We start from the raw sequence: 24,307 nt of genomic DNA on the forward strand, positions 1-24,307 counted from the left end.
AATGTCGTTTCTTCTTGTGGTTGGTGGCTCATAAGAAATGTTGGACGACAGATAGACTTGAAAAGCGAGGTCTGGATCATCCGGAAAGATGTCCTCTTTGTGATCAGGAAAGGGAGACAATAGACCATCTACTTGTGACTTGTGTCTTCTCTAGAGAATGTTGGTTCCTCCTGCTTAGGCAATTCAGGCTGCATGTTTTGGCACCGCAACCATCGAATATAAATTTCATGGAGTGGTGGCATGAAGCAAATGAAGCTATTCAGGGTCCTTTCAGAGATGGCCTAAACTCCCTTACTATGCTAGGTGCTTGGGTCTTATGGAATCATAGAAACAAATGCATCTTTGATGGCCTTTCCCCTAATATTGCTAATTTCTTAATTCAAGTTGGGGACGAGCGCCGTCTGTGGGAGATTGCTGGGGCCAAGGGGTTGTCCTCCCTTGCTATCTCCCTCTCAGTTGTGGATTAGAGCTTTATACATGAATCAGTTTATGTATGTTACGTTTAGACCGCCGTAAGGCGTCACTTGTACTCCGGTCTATTTTGGACCTTGTTTCTTTCTACTTTTAATATAATGATACACAACTCTCCTGCGTGTTCGAGAAAAAACATCCATGACATGCACAAACAACATAGGAGATAGATGGTCTCCCTGACGAAGACCTCTCCGATGTGCAATACGATTACCAGGAGAACCATTTAGAAGCACTTGCTTAGAAGACGTGAAAAACAGAGAGGAAATCAAATTACGCCAAATAGGTCCAAAACCAAGATGAGAAAGAATTTCAATAATAAAAGCCCAAGACACTGAATCGAAAGCCCTGGAGATATCCAATTTTAAGAACAAACTAGCGACCTTTCTCTTGTGAAGAGACTTAATTGACTGTTGGGCCAACATAAAGTTGTCATGAATTGATCTCCCTCTCACAAAAGTGCTCTGATTGGCTGCAGCCATCTCATGAAGATGAGGACCCAACCTGTTGGCAAGAAGCTTGGTGACCAACTTAGCAAAACTATGGATTAGGCTAATAGGCCTATAATCACTCGCCGACATAGCATCCAACCTCTTTGGGAGAAGGATAAGATAGGCCAAATTCAGCAACCCAATTTTTGAGCATTTACTTGATGCTAAGAATTCAGAGCAGCCAACAGATCATCTTTAATAATGTTCCAACATGTCTTGTAAAACCTCCCCGTAAACCCATCAGGCCCAGGAGCTTTATCAGAAGGGAGGCCTGCAACAGTATCCCTTACCTCCTTCTCCAAGAAAGGACTATCTAGCGCACTAAGATCCACAACATCCCTATGACAGCTTGATAGTTCAATAGTAAAACGCCTCTGAAAATCAGCACCCAATAGGTTGGAAAAGAAACCATCCAGGACTTCCTGTATGTCATCATGATTTGTAATCACCCTTCCATCTTCCTCTAGCTTTGAAATAAAATTCCGCTTCTTACGGTAACAAGCCTGTCGGTGGAAGAATTGAGTATTGGCATGACCTTCTTTTAAAAATTGAATACGTGACCTTAGACATGCAACTGTCCTTTGCAAAGAAGCCAGGACCAAGCAATGTTGTTTTAGCTGTCTCAATAACCAAATTTCCTCCCTGGACAAAATTCTGCTATCTTGCGCCATCTCCAATCTAATGCAGTACCTCACGAGCACGACCCAACTGGACATTCACATTGCCCACTTCTTTATGCCCCCAGGATTGCAAACACTTAGCTAATCTTTTTAACTTCAATGATATCTTCTCCATAGGGCAAGAATCCTGTAATGGCTGATTCCACGATGCAGCCACCACATCCAAAAACCCAGGGATCTTAGGCCCAAAACTCTCGAAATGAAACCGTCGCTTACCCAAGCACACCTCTCTGACTTTAAGAGTTAGGGGACACTGGGACAGTGATATGAAACTGAGGTAGCGTTACTGTGAAGAGAACAATCAGGAAAAGAATCTTCCCAACCTGTAGTGCAGAAAACATGATCCAATTTCACAAGGGTAGGCTCATCCCTCTGATTCGATCAAGTAAACCTTCTACCAATCAAAGGAATCTCCTTTAGCTCCAAGGAATTAACAAGACCTCTGAAATTACCCAACATTGTCCTGTTTATGTTGGAAATATTCTTATCCTCCTCTCTGTAAATCAGGTTAAAATCACCACACAAGATCCATGGCCCCGCACACTCCTCCCTGACCAATCTTAATTCATGGAGAAAAGCTTGTTTAAGGTTGTCCTGATGAGGTCCATAAACACATGTGAACCACCAGCAAGAACCAGACTCCTCCTGAAACTGGACTGAGACAGAGAAGTTCTTCACAACAGAATCCACAGAGACAAAAGACCCATCACACCAAGCAATTAACACCCCTCCTCTAGTCCCCTGAGATGAGCTATAAACAAAATTACTAAATCCAGCCCTAAGAATAGACAGAATATCAAAATCAGAGATGGAACATAATTTGATCTCCTGGAGACAATGGAAGGTTTGATATCAAGAACCAGAGTTTTAACCGAATCCCTCTTGGCACGATCATTGAGACCCCTCACATTCCATATTAGAAAACAACTATACTCCATAAAAACAAACGAAGACTACCATCACTGCCTCACAGACCAACATCTAAACATGCCCATCTTGAGGCACCTCCCAACCAAACAAAGCGCCAAAGCAGCGATATGCTCATTAGAAAGCCCAGTATCAAATAATTTTGCATAATTGCTGGCATCCTTGAAGGATATATTCTTATTATCATCACAAAATCCCGGATGTCGGCACGCATGAGCAGCCGAACTGGAACTCAACTCCAGAGGGAATTTGGCCACTCTCCTACTTCGCCTTGGTCGAAAATTACTTGGCATTGTCTTTTTCCTTCTTTTGGTACACCGAGGGGGGGGGGTAACAGGCCATCAGTTGGTCTTGAAACCCCAATCTTGGACTCTTGCAAAGGTGGATCCAATTCAACAACCGATCGCAACAGAAGGTCGTCCTGGACAAGCTGAACTGGGGTCATCCGTCTCCTGGAATAGACTTTGAAAACAGGCAGCTTAGCCTTCCATCTGTCCGCCCCCGAGGACTGACACGATCAGTGTTTCCTCGGCTTGACAGAGCAGACATTAGAAATAACACCAGCCTCCAATTGAGAAGAAGAATCCCTGACCATGCAGTTTCCGGAACCATTCTGCCCTGTTGAGATAACATCCTCCAAAACAGCCTCCTGAACCACTGCTACAAGATCTCCAGAACTTAGCTTAGAAGGAAATAAATCACCTGGCAACGAGACGTCACACTGGAAGTTCTCACCCAAATCCACTGTTAGACCCAAGGCCAAGTCGGGTGGGTGTCCAGGCGCCTCCAGCTCCTCAATCGAAGTTACTGGGATAGCCGAGGCATCAATTGGTCCAACCTCCACAAGATATGGAGACATGGGTGCCACCAATTCTACAACATGAACAAACTGGAGAGGAATGACATCCACCTGTCCATCATGCGACGGCTCCGACTGAATGCGTGGGTCCAACCGCAAATGCACCGAAGCCCGAGTGGAGGATGTTGGGTGATCCAGCTGCCTTGGTCGTCGTTCATGTTGATCATGATCCCTGTCTTTGTCGGCAAAGTCCAATGGAGATGGCGAAGGATTATCTAACCCCAAACCTGGAACTCTGCCCGAACGAAGAACCAACTCCGAAACAGGGAACACCAATGTGCGAGGAAGCCAATTCCCATCCTCACCAATGACTGCCGACTCCTCAGCATGGAGGTCCAAAACCGCCGGCAGATGTTCTGGCGAACGGCACCAGACCCTCAATCTGAGGACAGATAAATCATCTCCACTGACTGAATATGATAGCAGACCATGAATCAAACAGTAAGCACCAACCAGAGCCTCCGCAGTCTCAATCCCCCAGAGACGAGCATGGATTCCACAGAGTTCAATGTCAAGGGGCACAAGCGACTGGCCACTTCCAGATGCAAAAGCTTGATGAGACCACCTTCTAACATGTAGCCTGAGGGGAGGGACATGAAGCGACTGCCCCCTGTCGACCACGCGATCAACCAAGCTCACGGAGGGGAAGAAGACGAGGAAGGAATTTGGCGCAACATGACGTAGGCGGAGCGTATCCGCCTCAAGGCAAAACCTCGAGGCGATCGCATCACGGACCTCCGCGGCGCAGCCAGAGCCTTCCTGTCCGATAACACCGACGATCAGTGTACGACGGAGCTCCACCTCAGCCCGATCAATCCTCCCACAACGCCCGATAAAACACACCGGCCTGGCCAGGTCGAAGGTAGGAGGAGCCACCACAGGCGCCAGCAGTGTGGAGCCACCGATAGGCGCGTCGCCCAACCGGCTTCCCGACGCAGCCTTCCGCTTCCTCTGTCCACGACGAGTGCGTTTCTTCGTGCCATCACCAGCGGCAGGACCATTCCCAGCCACCGAACCGCCAGCCATGACCAGTCACGAATTTGCCGCCTCCGATGTCTCCTTAGACACATGCCGCCACACCAAGTTGCGCCTTGGGAGGGATGGGGCTGCATGCCGGCGCGGGCACACGTACACACGGTGCCCCGACAGCCGGCAGAGGAAGCACCGCACACGATTACGACACTCCGCCGCACGGTGCTCAGATGAGAAGCAATTGAAGCATCTCTCGCGCAAATCAACTGGGACTGGTCTGAGAGGGGGCTTCAAGGATTTCGAGTGATGGAGGACCAAACCACGAGCCCGACGACGAACCACCCTCACCCATCCATCATCGTCCTTGGAAAGGCTTTGATAAAATCAGGGCCTCCTATAGGATTTCCTAACCGCGCCGTCCTGGACCAGAGACGCGACAGACGAGGAACCGACCTCGTCGTCTTCTCGCCAACGCTGCGCTTTCGGTCTTCCACCAAGCTGAATGCCAATGAGTGAAGCCTCCGACGTTGCGGAAGGTAGGGGAGTGGTCGCCGGACTTGGAATAAGTGCCGGCGAGAGGCTAGTGGAGGGAGGGAACGAGGCGTCGGGAGGAGGGGGAAGATCAAGGGGCGGGAGAGGAAGCGTCATATTGCTCCTTCCGACTTAAGATGAGATAACAATGAGATCTCATCGGTCTTCAGAGATAGAATTAACTCAAAGAACATCCTCAGAAGAAAGGGTTTCCTGGCACCTGATAGTAACTTTGACTGCACTCTGTGTGACCTGCATTGTGAGGAGACGACTTATCATCTGCTGTTTTGCTGTCTTTTCAGTACAGAATGCTGGAATTATGTGGGTTTTCATTGAAATTATGATCTTGACTTCTCGATGATAGAAGCTGCCAAGGACACCTTTGGTCATAGCTTTTTCATGGAAAATCTGGCCCTGGTGGTATGGGGCATGTGGAAGCAGAGGAATGACTTCATCTTCAGGAACGAGGCTCCTTTTTCTTCTTGGCAACACTGCTTCAACGATATGTTGAAGTTGCAAATGCTGAGATTTAACCCCTCTTAAATCTAGAGTGTTGTTTTGGCTAAATTCTCGATAGCTTCTTCTCTGTTTTCTTTGTTTTCGCCTGTAATCTCTTTTTTTAAAGTTTTAATAAAAGCGCGCTGTAGGGGTTTCCCTTACAACCTTTTCCCCCTAAAAAATGAAAAAAAGACCCCTAATAGGTCAGTACAAACCCCCTTAAGAGGCGAAAGGTTATAATCCACAATTACATGACATCAAACATAACCCGACCCATCAACAGTTTAAGGCCAAATCCTTCTAAGCCCTGATGCCCCAGCTAAGCACCACAGCCCCACATCCTCCTTCATGCACGTGAGGATGTTGTGGTCGCAAGACGAGCCCCCTCGAAGACACAGGCATTGTGATGCTTCCACAACCACTAGGCAACTAATGCAATCACCGAATTTAGACCTCTAAACTCCTTTGGAACTTTAGGAACAGTCAAACTCCACCATTCTTGGAAAACTAGAGATTCGGGCTCAGGTGTGAGCTGCTAGGTGTGAGCTGCTGCAATCCCAACAAAGAAAGCACCTTGAACCAGACTTGCCTCGCAAAGACACATCCAACCAAGAGATCTTGAACATTTTCGCCCTCCTGATCACAAAGAGGGCAGCACGCTGGATGATCCATGCCCCTGTGTGCAAGGCGGTCTGCAGTCCAGCAACGGTCAAGCGAGGCCAACCTGTTGGAATGTGATCCCTAACCCTAACAGGGGTTTGGGTGATATATTAATAGGCTGAGTAAACTGGGCCAGGCCCATTACAGAGGGGTGAGATGGTCAATACACTGGGAAGACCCCAAACCCTAGACGGGTATTCTTACACCCCCCCGCAGTCACAACTCTACCCTGTACAGATGTTGAGACTGGATCGAAAGTCTAAGAATACACTCGACGGTAGTCCCTTGGTGAAGATGTCGGCGAATTGCAGCGTGGTGGGGACGCTGAGAACCCGAACGTCACCGGCAGCGACACGCTCGCGGACGAAGTGCAGGTCGATCTCTACGTGCTTCGTGCGCTGATGCTGCACGGGGTTGGTGGAGAGGTAGACCGCACTGACGTTGTCGCAGTAGACGAGAGTGGCGCGCTGAAGGGGACTGTGGAGCTCGTGGAGGAGCTGGCGCAGCCAGGAGGCCTCTGCCACACCGTTGGCCACGGCACGGTACTCGGCCTCAGCGCTGGAGCGAGAGACGACGGGCTGCCTCTTGGCGGCCCAAGAGACGAGGTTGGCGCCCAGGAACACGGCGTAGCCGGAGGTGGACCGGCGCGTGTCGGGACAGCCAGCCCAGTCAGCGTCGGTGTAGACCACGAGCTCCGACGTCGGGGAGGGGCGGAGTAGGAGGCCGTAGTCGAGGGAGCCGCGGAGGTAGCGCAGAATCCGCTTGAGCGCAGTGAGATGGGGCTCCCGCGGAGTGTGCATATGTAGGCACACCTGCTGGACGGCGTAAGCAATGTCTGGCCTGGAGAACGTGAGGTACTGGAGCGCGCCGGTGAGGCTCCGGTATGACGTCGCGTCGGTGACCGGAGGCCCGTCGTCCTCAGAGAGCTTCGCCTGAGTGTCGACAGGCGTGGAGCAGGGCTTGCAGTCAGACATGCCAGCCCGCTCCAGGATGTCGATGGCGTACTGGCGCTGGTGGAGGAAGAGACCCTGAGGCCGACGTTCGGCGGTGATGCCGAGGAAGTGGTGTAGGGGCCCCAGGTCCTTCATCGCGAACTCCCGCTGAAGGGCGACGATCGTGCGGTGTAGAAGGTCGGCGGTGGATGCCGTGAGCACAATGTCGTCGACGTAGAGCAGGAGGTAGACGGTGTCGTCGCCGCGCCGGTAGATGAACAGGGACGTGTCCGACTTGGCCTCGACGAAGCCGATGGAGGCCAGGTAGGAGGCGAAGCGACTGTACCAAGCCCGTGGTGCCTGCTTGAGGCCGTACAGGGACCGATTCAGCCGGCAAACCAGATCCGGACGGGCAGCGTCGACGAAACCGGTGGGCTGGCTGCAGTAGACAGTCTCCGTCAGAGTGCCATGGAGGAAGGCATTCTTGACGTCGAGCTGATGGATCGCCCAGTCGCGGGAGAGGGCGAGGGAGAGGACGGCGCGAACAGTGGCGAACTTGACGACAGGGCTGAAGGTCTCGTCGTAGTCCACTCCGGGGCGCTGGGTGAAGCCCCGAAGGACCCAACGGGCCTTGTAGCGGTCGAGGGAGCCGTCCGAGGTCAGCTTGTGGCGAAATAGCCACTTGCCGGTGACCACGTTGGTGCCTGGTGGACGCGGCACCAGGTCCCAGGTGTGGTTGGCCAAGAGGGCCGCGTACTCCTCCTCCATAGCACGACGCCAATGTGGGTCGGCGAGGGCAGTGCGAACGGAGGAGGGCACCGGGGAAGCGTCGGGTGGAGTGCTAGACGTAGCAGCCGCCAGGATCAGCCGGTCGACGGGGCGGAGAACGCCGGCGGCGCGCCGAGTCACCATCGGGTGGACGTGCCCGGGGTCGCGGTGGATGGCGACCGGGTGGTAAACGGACGACTCGGAGCGAACCGCCGGGACGTCGAGAGCGGCGGGTGTGGCCGGCTCGCGGCGGTGATAGACGACGGCGGGGTCGGCGAAACGAGCCGCGCTCGTCGACGGGCCCGAGTCGGGAGGCGCCGAGGTAGTGGCGTGGCCACGGCGATGGTAGACGAGTGCGGGGTTGGCGAAGCGAGCCGGGGTCGACGGGGCCGCGCGTGGCGCAGGCAGGATCGACGGGGCCGCGCGTGGCGCAGGCATGGTCGACGGGGCCGCGCGTGGCGCAGGCGTGGTCGACGGGGCGCATGACGCAGGCATGATCGACGTGGCCGCGCGTGGCGCAGGCGGGGTCGACGGCGACTCACGGGGCGCGGAGATGGGCACGAGCTGTGGCGTCATGGCTGCACGAAGAGCAGGTAACGGCGCAAGACGGGGCGCCGGGGGTGGGGGGGGAACCGGGTCGGACTCGAGGAGGGAGTCAAGTTCGGTGGGTGGGGTGGAGCCTGCAAGGGGAAACACATCTTCGTCGAAGACGACGTGACGAGAGATGATGATGCGGTGGGAGGTGAGGTCCAGGCACCGATACCCCTTGTGGTCAGGAGAGTAGCCGAGGAAGAGGCAGCGAGTGGAGCGAGGAGAAAGCTTGTTAGGGGCGGTAGCGGAAATGTTAGGGTAGCAGGCACAGCCGAACACGCGCAAGTGGTCGTAGGAAGGGGCTGTGCCGTACAGGGCGAAGTGAGGTGTAGGGTGGCTCACCGCCTTCGAGGGAAGACGGTTGAGGAGATGCGTGGCGGTATGAAGGGCCTCTGCCCAGTAGGTGGCAGGGAGAGACGCCTGAAATAGAAGGCAACGGATCATATTGGTGGTGGTGCGAATCATGCGCTCGGCCCGGCCGTTCTGAGCAGAGGTGTAGGGACACGAGAGACGCAACAGGACGCCGTGAGTAAGAAAGAACGGGAGGCGTTGTTGTCGAACTCGCGGCCATTGTCGCACTGCAGGGCACGGACCGGACGCCGGAACTGGGTGGATACCCAGGCGAAGAAGTGAGGGTGGTAAACGTGTCGGACTTCAGCCGAAGGGGGAAAGTCCAAAGGAAATGGGAGTGGTCGTCCAGAATGACCAAGTAGTATTTGTAGCCGGAGAGGCTAAGGACAGGAGACGTCCAGAGGTCACAGTGGACAAGATCAAAGGCCTGAACAGCCCTAGACGTGGAAGTGGAAAAAGGAAGACGGGAGTGACGACCAAGCTGACAAGCATGACAGAGGCGCTCAGAAGAGCCCCGAGTATAGGATATGTCAGAGTGGCCGGCAAGCTGGGACATGACGTCAGGTCCAGGGTGCCCGAGGCGACGGTGCCAAATGGCGGAGGAGGTGGTGGTAGTAGCAAGAGCATGTGATGTGGCGGTAGTAGTAAGGGCAGGAGATGAGGCTGCTCTGGTGTGGGTAGTGGAGGGCAAGTGAAGAGAATAGAGGGGGCCGGAGCTGTCACAGCGAGCAAGCACAGCATATGTGGGGAGGTGGCGTATGGTGAGACCCCAGGGGTCGAACTCCATAGAGCACTGGTTGTCACTAGTGAAGCGACGAACCGAGAGGAGGGGATGAGTCAGTCCGGGAGCAACGAGGACGTCGTTAAGGCGGAATGGTCCTGGGAGGACCGATGCACCTACTGAGGTGACCGGGAGGGTGGAACCGTTGCCAACGACGATGGAGGAAGGATGTGAGGGGTGTGGTGGATGGGAGTGGAATAACGAACTAGATGTGGGGGTAGTGTGGAAGGAGGCCCCGGAGTCGACCACCCAATCGGTGGGAGAGGGAGACAGTGGGGAGGCTGTAGGGTGCGCGGATAGAGCCAGAGGAGGAGCTCTGACGTGGTTACTGGGAGGGGAGGGAGGGAACGAGGGCTCAATGGCCAGGGAGGCGATCACTGCACGGGGGAAGACAAGGGGCCCGGACACGTGACGGCCGGCCTGGGGGTGGAGTTCGACGCAGTCAGAAAGGATAGGGCTCATGGTAGGATCGAAGTGCACAAAGGTGCCCCAGACAAGCTGGCCATCGTTGAGGAGGACGCGCACAGCCATCCCGACGGAAACGGGCGGAGGCAGGGAGGAAGTGGCGAGCGAGGCAGAGCTCATGTGTGGCGGGGGCGGCGCCATGGAACCGGGACGGAGCCCAACCGGCGCAGCGAGGCCAAGGGCGCGGATGGCCACTGGGACACAGAGGCAGGGCGCACAAGGGGCGAACGGGCTGCACGGACACGGCTGCTGCCCCGGCCAGGCCGACCCACTGCGGCACGGCAGGAGGGCGCACAGGGGGAACGGGCGTTCCGGCGAGGCCTTCGCGACGGAGAAGCGGCGGGCACGGCAGAGGGCCGCGCCGGCAGGAGGTGCTGAGCGGCGGCGCTGCAGGAGAGACAGCGGCCGGCAGAGGGAGGAACGGCGCGGGCGCCCCTGGCGGCAGGGCCGGCGGCGCAGACCAAGCGCCTGGTCGCGCGCGGGAGGCGCGACGAAGGACGCGCCGAGAAGGTGGGAGGCCCGCAGCAGCTGCACGACGCGGGGCGGCGGCCCTCAGCGGCTACACGGCGTGGGGCGACCACACGGCATCGCAGGGGCGGACCGGCGGCGGGGAAGAAGGGAGGCCGGCGTGGCGCGCTGGGGGCGGGTGCGGCTGCGGGCGCGCCTGGGAGGGATGCCGGCGGCGGGAGACCGCGGACCGGCGGCGGGGGAGAAGGCAGGCCGGCGCGGCGCGCTGGGGGCGGGAACGGGTGCACCTGGCGATGGAAGGCCGGCGGCTGGGGAAGAGGGGGCGCCGTTCCTGCAGGCGGCGCGGCGGGCAGGGAGGGAGGCTGCTGTTGGAAAAAATAACCTAAACCTAGGCTGATACCATGTTGGAATGTGATCCCTAACCCTAACAGGGGTTTGGGTGATATATTAATAGGCTGAGTAAACTGGGCCAGGCCCATTACAGAGGGGTGAGATGGTCAATACACTGGGAAGACCCCAAACCCTAGACGGGTATTCTTACACAACCATTAGAAGAATTTACACCTGGGCGGTGCCCATATCTTCCATATTCGCTTGGCTGGCTCAAACTCCACCGATCCCACAAAGAAATGTTCGTAGGCTGACTTGGAAGAGTAGATACCCGACGCAGAGGGGGACCAAATGAACTGATCTCGAACTCCTGGGGTGAGCTGAAAGGTGTAAATTAAGTGACAACCAATTAAGTGAGAGGTGAACCAATTGAGTGTTATATGTTGTGGATCCATCTGCTTGCTTCTATCACAAATATGCAAGGGGTTGAGGGTCTAGGGTGATTACCTGCCAACCATACCCACTAAGAAACTGTCATGCAGTCTTTAATGGTCATGAATGGTGTTCTTTGTAGGTCTTCTCAATTTTTTGGCTTCTCCCATTGTTCTGTAGATATTCAACAAAATGCATTTTTTCTTGAATACGCAAGTGGGCTGCATATTAATATATTAAGAAGAAATAAGGTCCATAGAGGACCAAGTACAACATAGCCTCCTTAGTCCTTATGGTGGCCAAAAAATAGCGTACAGGAACACCTCCATAGAAAACATACTAGACCACAGGATCCAGCCCTACACCTGGACACAGCGGAAGGCTTTGGTGCCAGCTATAGCCCAAAGACCTACCTCTTCCCTAGCTGCTTTAAGAGCAACCTAGTGACCACTGGATTATTTGCTGTGCCAGCTTTAATGCCATTTTAGATTGCGCTGATTCTCTTAGCTAAATATGTAGATGAAAGAGATTTGGGGATTTTAAGTATTCTGATTCATTTGCATTGTCTGCTTGAGACTACAATCTTTCTTTTAGATGTACCTTTTATTCTGTTCTTAAGAAAGATGTGACCTTTCCAAGTTTCCATGCTAAACTGCATAAAAAGGTTGTGTGATGAATGCATTTACAGGTGAGAGACATGCTTGGTGATGGTCGTCTAATAAAACGACGTGTAGTTGATGGAAAAGGTAGGTAATATTACACTTCGTTTCACATTCTTAATTCATATTGTATGGTTTTTGTGGGATTGGAACTTTCTTTTCTTGTCCCCTATGGCCTTCCATGTGCACACTTCCCTAATACAATTTATCATTCACAAAACAATGCTATCTATTGCCTTGTTTTAAAGGCGTCGCCTAGGCGACGCCTAGGCGTCGCCTAGGCGTCCAGGCGCCCGAAAGATCCAAGGCGTCCCCGTCGCCTAGGTAAGAAGCAGCAAGAGGGCATAGGGCAGAGGGGAAGGGAAAGGAGCGGCGCTGTTTCGGGTTGGCAGCGTCGAATCGGGAGCGGCGGAGGCCAAATCCAGGGCGGCGGAGGCCAAATCGTTGGCGGCAGCATCCAAATCGGCGGCGGCGGCGGCGAATCTGAGGCGGCGACGGCGAATCTGAGGCGGCGGCGGCTCAATCGGGGGCAGCGGCAGCTGAATCGTGGGGGAGAGAGGCAACCTAGGGTTGCCAGAGGAAGGATTATATGGGCTGGCTGGTGGGCTGGGCCTCCTACCCCTTCCTTCTCCTTTTTTCTTTTTCTTTTTTTTCTTTTTCTTCCTCCTCCATGGGGCTGTTTTGCTGATTCTCAGGTTGATAAGGCGTCGCCTTGCTCGCCTTAGGCGTCGCCTAGGCGTCTAGGCGGTGGTCCGGCGCCTTATCTCGCCTTACCGCCTTAAGAACCATGATCTATTGTGAAATTTTCTTTCCAAAATTCACCTACTGTCGAACTCAACATTTTTATTTTCCAAAGTTCACGCTTCTCCTGGCGTCTTGGGCTCTAGGTCCACTGGATTTGCATAGTAGGGTCGATTAGTTATAATCTCAGAAAGTCTTTTCTGGTTGTTTTGGATTTGGTTTACTCATCTTGCCTTGGTCCAAGTAAAAGAAGGGTTCTTGTATGCACCACTCTCCTTCCCTATAATACAAAGATACACGGCTCTCCTGTGTGTGTTTGAGAGAAAAAACACTTCTCCTATCATTTATGTGGGTGTGGGTGTGGGGATAACTTCTTTTAGTTTTATTGGCAGAAAGATTAAATCTAGTAGATAATTTAAAGGCTAGGGAACTAAATGAATTCTAAAGGATCCATGCCCCAACAACTTTTCTACTTAACTAGAACAAAGTTGTTTACATAAAGCTGTCAGGTTTATATCCAGATTCCAGGGGTTGTGGTATTCCCATTTGCGAATGCAGCATGTTGCAATGTTTCAAAAAAATTATCAAAATATCATCTATGTACTATGTACTACACATACAGTAAGCCATCAATGAAGCTCAGTCAAGAAACAATATAGAAGCAATCCGTCCAGTATTATCCACCATGTGCTAATTTTGAGACTATATCAAAGATGAATTTGATGTTGAACTTTTTGCAGGTTTGTTTAGCCTGTACTACATACAAGTTTTTTTTGTGTTTTTTTTAAACACTGCAACATGTTATATTAATCACTTTTTTTGCTAATATGGACAAAGGAACTTCTGGTCACCAACCAGTTTCCCAACAATGGACAGTTTCTTTGTGTGCTGTAGTGTGTGTTTGTTTGAGGACTCTTCTCCCCTTGTACTCTATGTACTCTTTTCTTCTTAATGAAATGATATGCACTTCTCCTGCAAATTTGATAAAAAGTTGTTCTATCTAATATCTATTGACTTTGCTGTCTATCTATCCAAGTAATAGCGCTAAAAACCAAAATTCAGATGTGCCCTGTGACTCCGTCAATGATGACTTGAGATCATATTCAGGGAAGCATTAACAATGTGATATTAGTCAAACTCATTCATTATTTGTTATGTTATTCTACTAAAAATCTCCAATTAGTAAAACTTGCAAATGGAAGGTAAATAATTTAATATTGGTAGTGCATGTTCTTCGTTTTGAATTTTGATTATGCTATTTGATAGTTATACTCATTACACTTCTTTGTCTTCATTACAAATATCAGGTGAATTTCCAATGGACTGTCCTCTTCATGACAGCTTATTAAGAGTGCATTATAAGGGTATTCTCCTTGATGAACCAAAGTCAGTGTTTTATGATACACGTGCCGATAATGATGGTGAACCGTTGGAATTCTGTTCCGGAGAAGGCTTGGTAAATATTAGCACATTAATCTGTCACATTAATGCAATGATTTTACTGAATGAAAGTTTTGCTGTTATTTTTTTTCCAAAAGCGTAGGAGAACTACACATCATCATATATATGAAGAAGAAAAAGGTCTAAAATAGACCATTACAAAAAACAGAAAACTGAAAAAACTGAAACATTTTGTAGGTTCCAGAGGGATTTGAAATGTGTGTTCGGCTAATGCTTCCTGGTGAAAAATCTGTTGTCACCTGCCCACCAGATTTTGCATATGATAAGTTCCCAAGGTTGTACCAACCGTTATATTAGTCCCTTTTTTTGCAAAGGGCCTTTCAGAATTATATATTTTTGTTGCAACAGGCCAGCAAATGTTCCTGAAGGAGCTCATGTTCAGTGGGAAATTGAACTACTTGGGTTTGAAATGCCCAAGGTAACTGACCTTATTTCACTTTCAAATGGTAGCAATGGTTACTCCACATTCTTCTGCTGTGTAATGTTTGTCATTGATCAATAGTTTTGCTGGCTTCGGGAGTTTTGCAGTTCTTGGCACACATACCATTTTGATTAGTGATGGTTTTGCCCCTTGTGTTACATGTATCTGTTTATTGTGCTAAATAGCAAAAGAATCTATAACTAGTGGCCTAGTGCTACTTGGAATAGACAACAGAAACACAGATTAGATGTTTTTCCCTTTTCCCTTACTTTAATGTTTCTTTTTCGTTGGAAGCATTTCATAGCCTGGTGCACTGAACTATACTTTTTTTAGGAAACATCTGCATTTACACCTAATGTTTATACTTTGTATTTTCCCTTTCTGTTTTGCTTCTTCTATAGTTTTAGCTATTGATTTTTTCCCTTCTGACGACTGATTCAATTGTACTGCAGGATTGGACTGGCTTAACTTTCGAAGAAATCATGGATGAGGCAGACAAAATAAAGAACACGGTATACTGACTAAAATTCATAATTGCATTTTTGCTCAAAATGATTATACTTCAAAATGTCCATATGAATTATATAAGCAAACTGTTAACTGCCTTTTGAATGCTTGATAGAAATACAACGGTGTTCCTGGAGATGGTCACTGTTGTTTAAGATATCAGTAGTGAATGTGTGAAAGCCTTGAAGCATAGTCTGTCTGTCAGCTGAGTCTGAATTTGTTGGTGGTTTCTTTCCTATGTTTCACCCAGTACTTAGTTACATGACACATGTTGATTGTGTATCTGCTGTCAAATACTTGTTCTTGATATGCATTGACTGGTTTGTTATTTCGAGTTGACTTTTTTGACCGAAACTTACTGTAAGAGGTGTACAGTATTTTTATTCCAAAAGAAAAGATAATTTTACAGAGAGAGGTTGGGGGGGGGGGGGGGGTTATTACAGTGTTTGTAACCAAGTTGTAATGTCTTCAGCTATCTGATCTTTCATTCTATATGTGACAAGGAGAAACTCCTTTTTGAACATAGCTTTACACTGATGTGTGGTGGGAGGGGTATCCTCAAAGATCCAATTGTTTCTGCACTTCCAGATGCACCATGCCATGATCACCGGCATCTCCATGGATTTACACTGATGTTTGGTTTGTTATTTTGAGTTGATTAACAACTAGTTCTAAACTGGAGACCTTTCTCAGGGTAACAGACTGTTTAAAGAAGGAAAGTTCGAACTTGCAAAGGCGAAATATGATAAGGTATGGCTTCCACTGGATCTACAATTTGTATTCCAGAAATTGTCGCTTAATATAATTGAATTACTGTTGTGTTATCATATATATATTGAGTGAAGCCACCTTTTCTTATTACAGTTTAGTTTTGCTCTGGTTTCATAACTGAATTGAATTGTGTACCTTTTTTGTCAGGGCCCACTACAGTGACGTCGGTACTGTAGCACGCCCCTCAAGTAGGTTAGATAAAGATAAGGCTAGTTTGGGATAAGATTAGAATTAGAGATAAGATTAGATCTAGTGCTTAGAGGTCAAGTAACCCTCTCTATATAAGGAGAAGGATTGTATCAATTGAAGGTAAACAAGATATTAGAAGGAAATTGTTAGACTACCCGTCTAGGGTTTGTGCTATTCCCCGTGTAATGACCGTTATACCCCTGTGTAATGGGCCTTGGCCCAGTTACTCTCTCTATTTAATACCACTCCCAACCCCTGATTAGGGTATGGGTTCCTATTCTAACATGGCCGTAGTGAGGTGTAGTCAGGAGGGCTGGCGTCGGAGGACGGGGGGTACTCGGTGCCTGGCCCGGCCACATGGCGATGGTCCCGGTCCAGGGGTTGTAGAATGACGGCCACGCATGGCCGCCACCCCCGCCTTCGCTCCACCAACCTGGAGTCACCGAGTCGCGCCCTCCACCGACTCCCCGCTCATCGGCACCCTCGCCACGATCCAGGCCGCTGTGACGGCCTCGCGGGAGCGCGCGCACGCTGCCTCCCTCGCCCTGGAGCGTGAGCGTGCCCTGGACGCCGCTCTGACCACCCAGATGGCCACCACGCAGCGCCTCCTCGGCCGTCCGACTCTCGCAGATGCGGAGCCCCCAGCGGACCCCCCCGCCTCCGACCTCGACGCCGACCTCATCGCTGCTCTCCACGCTCAAGCCGCTGGTCTTCACAACATCCGGGCCCTCGTGTCCGTGGTGTTGGATCCGGCGTCTTCCCACTACCCCCGCTGGCGTTGCCAGGTCCTCACGCTGCGGCGGTTCGTCCTCGACGATCACGTCCTCGTCGACCACGACGCTCCGCCACCTCGCTCCTGGTGCCTCATGGACAGCGTTGTCCTCTCGTGGCTCCACGGCACCATCACCGTTGAGCTGCAGGACATCATCCGCGATCAGGCGGACACTGCTCGCCAGGCGTGGCTCGCTCTCGAGGACCAGTTCCTCGGGAATCGGGATGCGCGGGCGCTCCACCTCGACGCCCAGTTCCACCTGTTCTCTTAGGGGGACCTCTCCGTGGGAGAATACTGCCGCCAGATGAAGGGCCTGGCTGACTCTCTCCGCGATCTCGGCGAGCCAGTTGCCGATCGTACCCTGGTGCTGAACCTCCTGTGTGGCCTCAGCCCCCGCTACGGCCACCTGAAGGCCCTCATCAAGAGGAGCGTGCCCTTCCCCACCTTCCACGCCGTGCGGAACGAGCTTCTCCTCGAGGAGCTCACCATGGCGAATGAGGCACCCACTCCTGCCTCGGCCCTCTACAGCGCTCCTACCAGTGCCCAGCCGCCTTCAGGGGGTCAGGCCACCCGTCCTCCTTCGACTGGGGCTCCCACCCGCCCTCCACCTGCCGTCCCGGCGGCCCCTCGTCCGACTTCCACGACCGACGGGGGTCGCCGCTCCCGCAAGGGCGGCCGTGGGAGCGGCGGCTCCTCTCGTGGTGGTCCCTCCGGCCGGGGTGGCGGCCATGCGTGGCCGTCATTCTACAACCCCTGGACCGGGACCATCGCCATGTGGCCGGGCCAGGCACCGAGTACCCCCCGTCCTCCGACGCCAGCCCTCCTGACTACACCTCACTACGGCGCACCTCCCTATGGTGCTCCCGTCGTGCCCCAGGCTCCGCCCGCGCTCCTGCCCCCGGGGACCCACACCTCGCCGCCTTGGTCCCCGCCGGCCGGTGGTTGGGACAGCGCCTCCCTCGCTGCTGCATTCAGCACCATGGCGATGACCCCGCCCCCCTCCGACTGGGTGATCGACTCCGGCGCCTCGTACCACACCACTCCCACGGCAGGCACGCTCTCTCGCTCTCATCCCCCCCTCCCCTCTCACCCATCCTCGATCGTCGTTGGAAACGGTTCCACTCTGCCAGTCACCTCAGTAGGTGCCTCGGTTCTCCCTGGGCCGTTTTACCTCAACGATGTTCTCGTAGCTCCCCACATCACTCACAACCTTCTTTCTGTTCGTCGATTCACCACTGACAACTCCTGTTCTATTGAGTTTGACCCCTCTGGTTTTTCTGTGAAGGATCTGGCCACCAGGACCCTTCTCGCCCGCTGTGACAGCTCGGGGCCTCTCTACACGCTCCAGCCCTCTACCGCCGGCGTGTCTCCACCTCCTGCCCTGGTCTCCACCACCTCCTCCACCACATGGCATCGACGTCTCGGCCATCCTGGATCCGACGTCATGACCAAGATTACCAGCAGTCTAGATCTTTCATGTAGTAGGGGACATTTTGAGGGTCTCTGTCATGCTTGTCAGTTAGGCCGACATACTCGTCTTCTATTTACTACCTCTTCTTCTCGGGCTGAGCAGGCTTTTGACCTGGTTCATTGTGATCTTTGGACCTCCCCTGTACTCAGTCTTTCTGGCTATAAATATTATTTGGTGATTTTGGACGATTTTTCCCATTTTCTCTGGACCTTCCCGCTTCGGTTGAAGTCGGACACCTTCACCACCCTCACACACTTCTTCACCTGGGTATCCACTCACTTTCGCCGCCCGGTCCGTGCTCTGCAGTGTGACAATGGCCGCGAGTTTGATAACCACGCCTCTCGCTCCTTCCTCACTCATGGCGTCCAGTTGCGTCTCTCGTGCCCCTACACTTCTGCTCAGAACGGCCGAGCCGAACGCATGATCCGCACCACCACTAATATGCTCCGCTGCCTCCTCTTCCAGGCGTCTCTCCCTGCCAGCTACTGGGCAGAGGCCCTGCACACTGCCACCCACCTCCTCAACCGTCTTCCCTCGAAGGCGGTTCGCCACCCTACCCCCCACTTCGCCCTATACGGCACAACCCCTTCCTATGACCACCTTCGCGTGTTCGGCTGTGCCTGCTACCCTAACACTTCTGCTACCGCTCCACATAAGCTTTCTCCTCGCTCCACCCGCTGTCTGTTCCTTGGCTACTCCCCTGACCACAAGGGATACCGGTGTCTGGACCTCACCTCCCACCGCATCATCATCTCTCGTCATGTCATCTTTGACGAAGATGTGTTTCCCCTTGCTGGCTCCACCCCACCCACCGATCTTGACTCCCTCCTCGAGTCCGATCCGATTCCTCCCCCACCTTCAGCTCCCCGTCTTGCGCCGTTACCTGCTCCTCGTGCGGCCCCCACGACCTCTTCCGCGCCACGCGCGGCCCCGTCGACCCCGCCTGCGCCACGCGCGGCCCCGTCGACCACGCCTGCGCCACGCGCGGCCCCGTCGGTCCTGCCTGCGCCACGCGCGGCCCCGTCGACCCCGCCTGCGCCACGCACGGCCCCGTCGATCCTGCCTGCGCCACGCGCGGCCCCGTCGACCCCACCTGCGCCACGCGCGGCCCCGTCGACTCCGGCTCGCTTCGCCAACCCCGCCCTCGTCTACCATCGCCGCGGCCACGCCACTACCGCGGCGCCCCCCGACTCGGGCCCGTCGACGAGCGCGGTCCGATTCGCCGACCCCGCCGTCGTCTATCACCGTCGTGAGCCGGCCCCACCAGCCGCTCCCGACGTTCCGGCGGCTCACTCCGAGTCGTCCGTATACCACCCGGTCGCCATCCACCGCGACCCTGGCCACGTCCACCCGATGGTGACTCGGCGCGCTGCTGGCGTTCTCCGCCCCGTTGACCGGCTCATCCTGGCAGCCGCTACGACCAGCACTCCACCCGACGCTTCCCCGGTACCCTCCTCCGTTCGCACTGCCCTCGCCGACCCACATTGGCGTCGCGCTATGGAGGAGGAGTACGCGGCCCTCTTGGCCAACCACACCTGGGACCTGGTGCCGCGTCCACCAGGCACCAACGTGGTCACCGGCAAGTGGCTATTTCGCCACAAGCTGACCTCGGACGGCTCCCTCGACCGCTACAAGGCCCGTTGGGTCCTTCGGGGCTTCACCCAGCGCCCCGGAGTGGACTACGACGAGACCTTCAGCCCTGTCGTCAAGTTCGCCACTGTTCGCGCCGTCCTCTCCCTCGCCCTCTCCCGCGACTGGGCGATCCATCAGCTCGATGTCAAGAATGCCTTCCTCCATGGCACTCTGACGGAGACTGTCTACTGCAGCCAGCCCACCGGCTTCGTCGACACTGACCGTCCGGACCTGGTTTGCCGGCTGAACCGGTCCCTGTACGGCCTCAAGCAGGCGCCACGGGCTTGGTACAGTCGCTTCGCCTCCTACCTGGCCTCCGTCGGCTTCGTCGAGGCCAAGTCGGACACGTCCCTATTCATCTACCGGCGCGGCGACGACACCGTCTACCTCCTGCTCTACGTCGACGACATTGTGCTCACGGCATCCACCACCGACCTCCTTCAGCGTACGATCGTCGCCCTTCAGCGGGAGTTCGCGATGAAGGACCTGGGGCCCCTCCACCACTTCCTCGGCATCACCGCCGAACGTCGGCCCCAGGGTCTCTTCCTCCACCAGCGCCAGTACGCCATCGACATCCTGGAGCGAGCTGGCATGTCTGACTGCAAGCCCTGCTCCACGCCTGTCGACACTCAGGCGAAGCTCTCTGAGGACGACGGGCCTCCGGTCGCCGACGCGACGTCCTACCGGAGCCTCACCGGCGCGCTCCAGTACCTCACGTTCTCTAGGCCCGACATCGCTTACGCCGTCCAGCAGGTGTGCCTGCATATGCACACTCCGCGGGAGCCCCATCTCACTGCGCTCAAGCGGATTCTACGCTACCTCCGCGGCTCCCTCGACTACGGTCTCCTACTCCGCCCATCCCCGACGTCGGAGCTCGTGGTCTACACCGACGCTGACTGGGCTGGCTGTCCCGACACGCGCCGGTCCACCTCCGGCTACGCCGTCTTCCTGGGCGCCAACCTCGTCTCTTGGGCCGCCAAGAGGCAGCCCGTCGTCTCTCGCTCCAGCGCTGAGGCCGAGTACCGTGCCGTGGCCAATGGCGTGGCCGAGGCCTCCTGGCTGCGCCAGCTCCTCCACGAGCTCCACAGTCCCCTCCAGCGCGCCACCCTCGTCTACTGCGACAACGTCAGCGCGGTCTACCTCTCCACCAACCCCGTGCAGCATCAGCGCACGAAGCATGTGGAGATCGACCTGCACTTCGTCCGCGAGCGTGTCGCTGCCGGTGACGTCCGCGTTCTCAGCGTCCCCACCACGCTTCAGTTCGCCGACATCTTCACCAAGGGGTTACCGTCGAGTGTCTTTTTAGACTTCCGATCCAGTCTCAACATCTGTACAGGATAGAGTTGTGACTGCGGGGGGGTGTTAGACTACCCGTCTAGGGTTTGTGCTATTCCCCGTGTAATGACCGTTATACCCCTGTGTAATGGGCCTTGGCCCAGTTACTCTCTCTATTTAATACCACTCCCAACCCCTGATTAGGGTATGGGTTCCTATTCTAACAGAAATCGCTTCTCTCTTGTCGGCAGCAGGGATTTCCCCACAGCCAGCAAGGGATTTCCTTCTATTTTTTTTCTCGAAAAACGCAGGAGGACTGCGTTTTAGATATATATTAAAGAGAGAGAGAGAGAAAGGTCTAAGAAACCCAAAAACACAACAACGCGCTCCCTATGGAGGCCAGTAACACTCGTACATGAAAGGATCCATAAAAAACACCCACACACACTCCCTACAACAACCTATGCAGTCCATTATGTGGATGAATGACATGGATATTTCAATTGCATGCATTATTACAAAAGTTCCACTTTCGTGATTTTGTTTTCAGAACACTTAACCTTGCATATTTCTCGTTTGATGAAACAACGTTGATGTCCAACGCAACCTTATCAGGCACCTTAGTTCCTGATAGTAGTATGCTACCATTGTGGAGCAGGACTAATAATCAAGTGGGGCCAAATTTTTCGTAGATAATATAAAACCAGCATTATAACCAGACTAACCGCATGTTTGTGGAAGCTAACTACTAGTACTTGATGGATAGATTATAGACGGGCCATGAGACCATTAGATGCACAGTTTGCAGCGAAGCAAAACTTAGAAAGACAGAAAATATTTACAAGACAAACATCACACATTACTTGTGCAAGTAACATACACCTAAAACTTCAAAACAAAAAAAAAAACTTGACTAAAACTACCTTTAAGAGGCAGCTGCCAAAACCTGTGCCAAACCTTTTTCACCAGCCGTATACCAGGGGCTCCCTTCAAATATTCTTCTAAGAACAACCTGGATACTTGGTGAAGCGCCAGTAAAAACACACTCATTTATCTGTCTCCAATTCATCCATGCTAACAAGGTGATCTACGAGTTTACTCCGCTTTTTTTTTAATATCCTTGAATCAAAATATTAATTGGAAGCCATCAATCACAGAATATCTCATCCTAAACTCATGGTGGGAGATCCACCCCTGTATGTTACCATGCTATTCTAATGATGCGCAAGTCCACTCATTACCAGATATCATATAGTAGTTGATCAAAGCAAAACTGTCAAAGAATATGGCAAGCATGGGATCTAAAAGATGACAAACAAAAAATTGATATGACAAACACATCCCATCGCTCCCTCTTCCTCTCCTCTTAGCACTCTTTATCTCTGTCATGATTGAGCTGTGGACCATAGTGAATTAAAACCCTAAATAGCACGACTGCATCTAGAAGGTTTTCCTTTACCATTTTATTAAGGGCTAGTTTGGAAACTCCAATTCCCCAAGGGATTTCTATTTTTCCAAGGGAAAATGAACTAATTTCCCTTGGAAAAATGAGGTTCCCAAACTAGCCCTAATAGCATATTTTCTAACACGGTAATTCCTCCCACCCTCTGTTTACTGGACAGCACAAGCTAGCATGCAATTCCTTCCAGTTATGCAAACTGTAATTTTAAATATTTTGCTAACATGGGCTCTTCTAACCTCTATGCGTGCAGGTGCTTAGGGAATATAACCACGTGCATCCTCATGATGATGAAGAGGGAAAAATCTTTGCTAATTCAAGAGTATGATGCTAACACTTGGTTCCAATTTTTCTCTTACCATAGCATTTTGATGCATGGGTCACCTGACCATTTTCTTGCACATCCTCGTCCAGTAAGCAGTATTGAACGATTTATTCACTCTCTCTTCTGTTACATATGTAGAATTCCCTACATCTAAATGTAGCTTTTTGCTACCAGAAGATGGGTGAATACAGAAAATCCATTGAAACATGCAATAAGGTAAGGTTTTTCTTGGAATATTGATTCTGTTCAAGTGATGCATTTCCATCTAGTTTAGGTTTGGTGGTAAGAAATTTCTTGATACGTGTATCAAAAGTAGGATTGTGGTGTTGAGGCATGGATACCTGATGTTCATATGGATTTTTAGTTGTAAAATATCTTATTTTGGAATGAAATAACATGCCTGGAACTGGAATTTAGCAGAAGTTGCATATGTGCCTTCACATGCTATACCAATTCAGTAACACATGCATTTGTGAACTTGTTAACCGATTCTTTTTGTTTGCTCGGTGGCGCTTTTTTTTTGGGTGTTTGAAAACAAAGTTATGTGATGCTAAAGCTGAATTAGCAATATATTTTCATTTACTCGAGCAGGTGCTGGACACAAATCCTGTGCATGCGAAAGCTCTTTACCGCCAAGGAATGTCCTACATGTTACTCGGGGAATTTGATGATGCGAGGAATGATTTTGAGAAGGTTGGTAACACCACGCTCGAGTCAGTCGAGTGCCATGTTTAAATATGCGTCACCTTGTCTAATCTACACGTGATTGCATTCTCGTATTATAGATGATTACCGTTGACAAGTCATCAGAACCGGACGCTACAGCTGCCCTCCTTAAACTTAAGCAGAAGGAACAGGTACGCAAGAGAGCAACATTAACCCAAACCGTTTAAGCTTTGGAGCTAACAACAAAATGGCAATATATGTAAATCAGGAAGCTGAAAAGAAGGCGAGGAAGCAGTTCAAAGGGCTCTTTGACAAGAAGCCGGGAGAGATATCTGAAGTTGGTGTAGAATCAGAGGGTGGAAAGGATGCGGGTGATGCAAGGGGCTCTGGTGAGGCAACAAGTGCTGATAGAGGTGCAAATACAATGGATAGTCCGACCAGAGAATCAGAGTACGCATTCGAGGAAGAGAGGCCTGGGCTTCTTGGCCGCTTGTGGCCTTCTGCGAGGAGGATCTTCTCGTCTGTTGGCATAAACAGGTGTACAATACTATAAGGTGTTTAATTCCTACTAGGGTGACTTTGGAAATCATGGTGGTGAAGATGAACTGCCCCGAGGTTTGTGGTGTTTATTAGAGTTTCCTGACGACGAAAAAAATGGCGAGGAATGTTTGGATGTATGGAAAACGAACCGTGTGCATGATAATGTAAAAAATGAGAAATAAATTGCAGGGAATTTTATTCGTAGTTTGGA

At 52.2% G+C, this 24,307-nt stretch overlaps 1 protein-coding gene across 6 annotated transcripts in view; it reads left to right on the forward strand.

Annotated features, from left to right (window-relative positions):
• The window catches only part of LOC103635345 (uncharacterized), a 38,113-nt gene extending 13,810 nt beyond the window's left edge, over positions 1-24,303 (forward strand). For all 6 annotated transcript variants that reach the window (XM_035963923.1, XM_035963904.1, XM_035963914.1 and 3 more), the window contains 11 exons: positions 11,896-11,953; positions 13,915-14,063; positions 14,246-14,343; positions 14,417-14,486; positions 14,942-15,001; positions 15,690-15,746; positions 22,819-22,887; positions 23,029-23,106; positions 23,482-23,583; positions 23,676-23,747; positions 23,825-24,303. In XM_035963923.1, coding sequence (XP_035819816.1) covers positions 11,896-11,953; positions 13,915-14,063; positions 14,246-14,343; positions 14,417-14,486; positions 14,942-15,001; positions 15,690-15,746; positions 22,819-22,887; positions 23,029-23,106; positions 23,482-23,583; positions 23,676-23,747; positions 23,825-24,109 — 1,098 coding nt within the window. In that variant the 3' untranslated portion in view covers positions 24,110-24,303. The remainder of the gene's footprint in view (positions 1-11,895; positions 11,954-13,914; positions 14,064-14,245; positions 14,344-14,416; positions 14,487-14,941; positions 15,002-15,689; positions 15,747-22,818; positions 22,888-23,028; positions 23,107-23,481; positions 23,584-23,675; positions 23,748-23,824) is intronic.
• The last annotated feature ends 4 nt before the right edge of the window (positions 24,304-24,307 follow it).

This window comes from Zea mays, chromosome 1, assembly GCF_902167145.1.
Source record: "Zea mays cultivar B73 chromosome 1, Zm-B73-REFERENCE-NAM-5.0, whole genome shotgun sequence".
NCBI lineage: Eukaryota > Viridiplantae > Streptophyta > Magnoliopsida > Poales > Poaceae > Zea > Zea mays.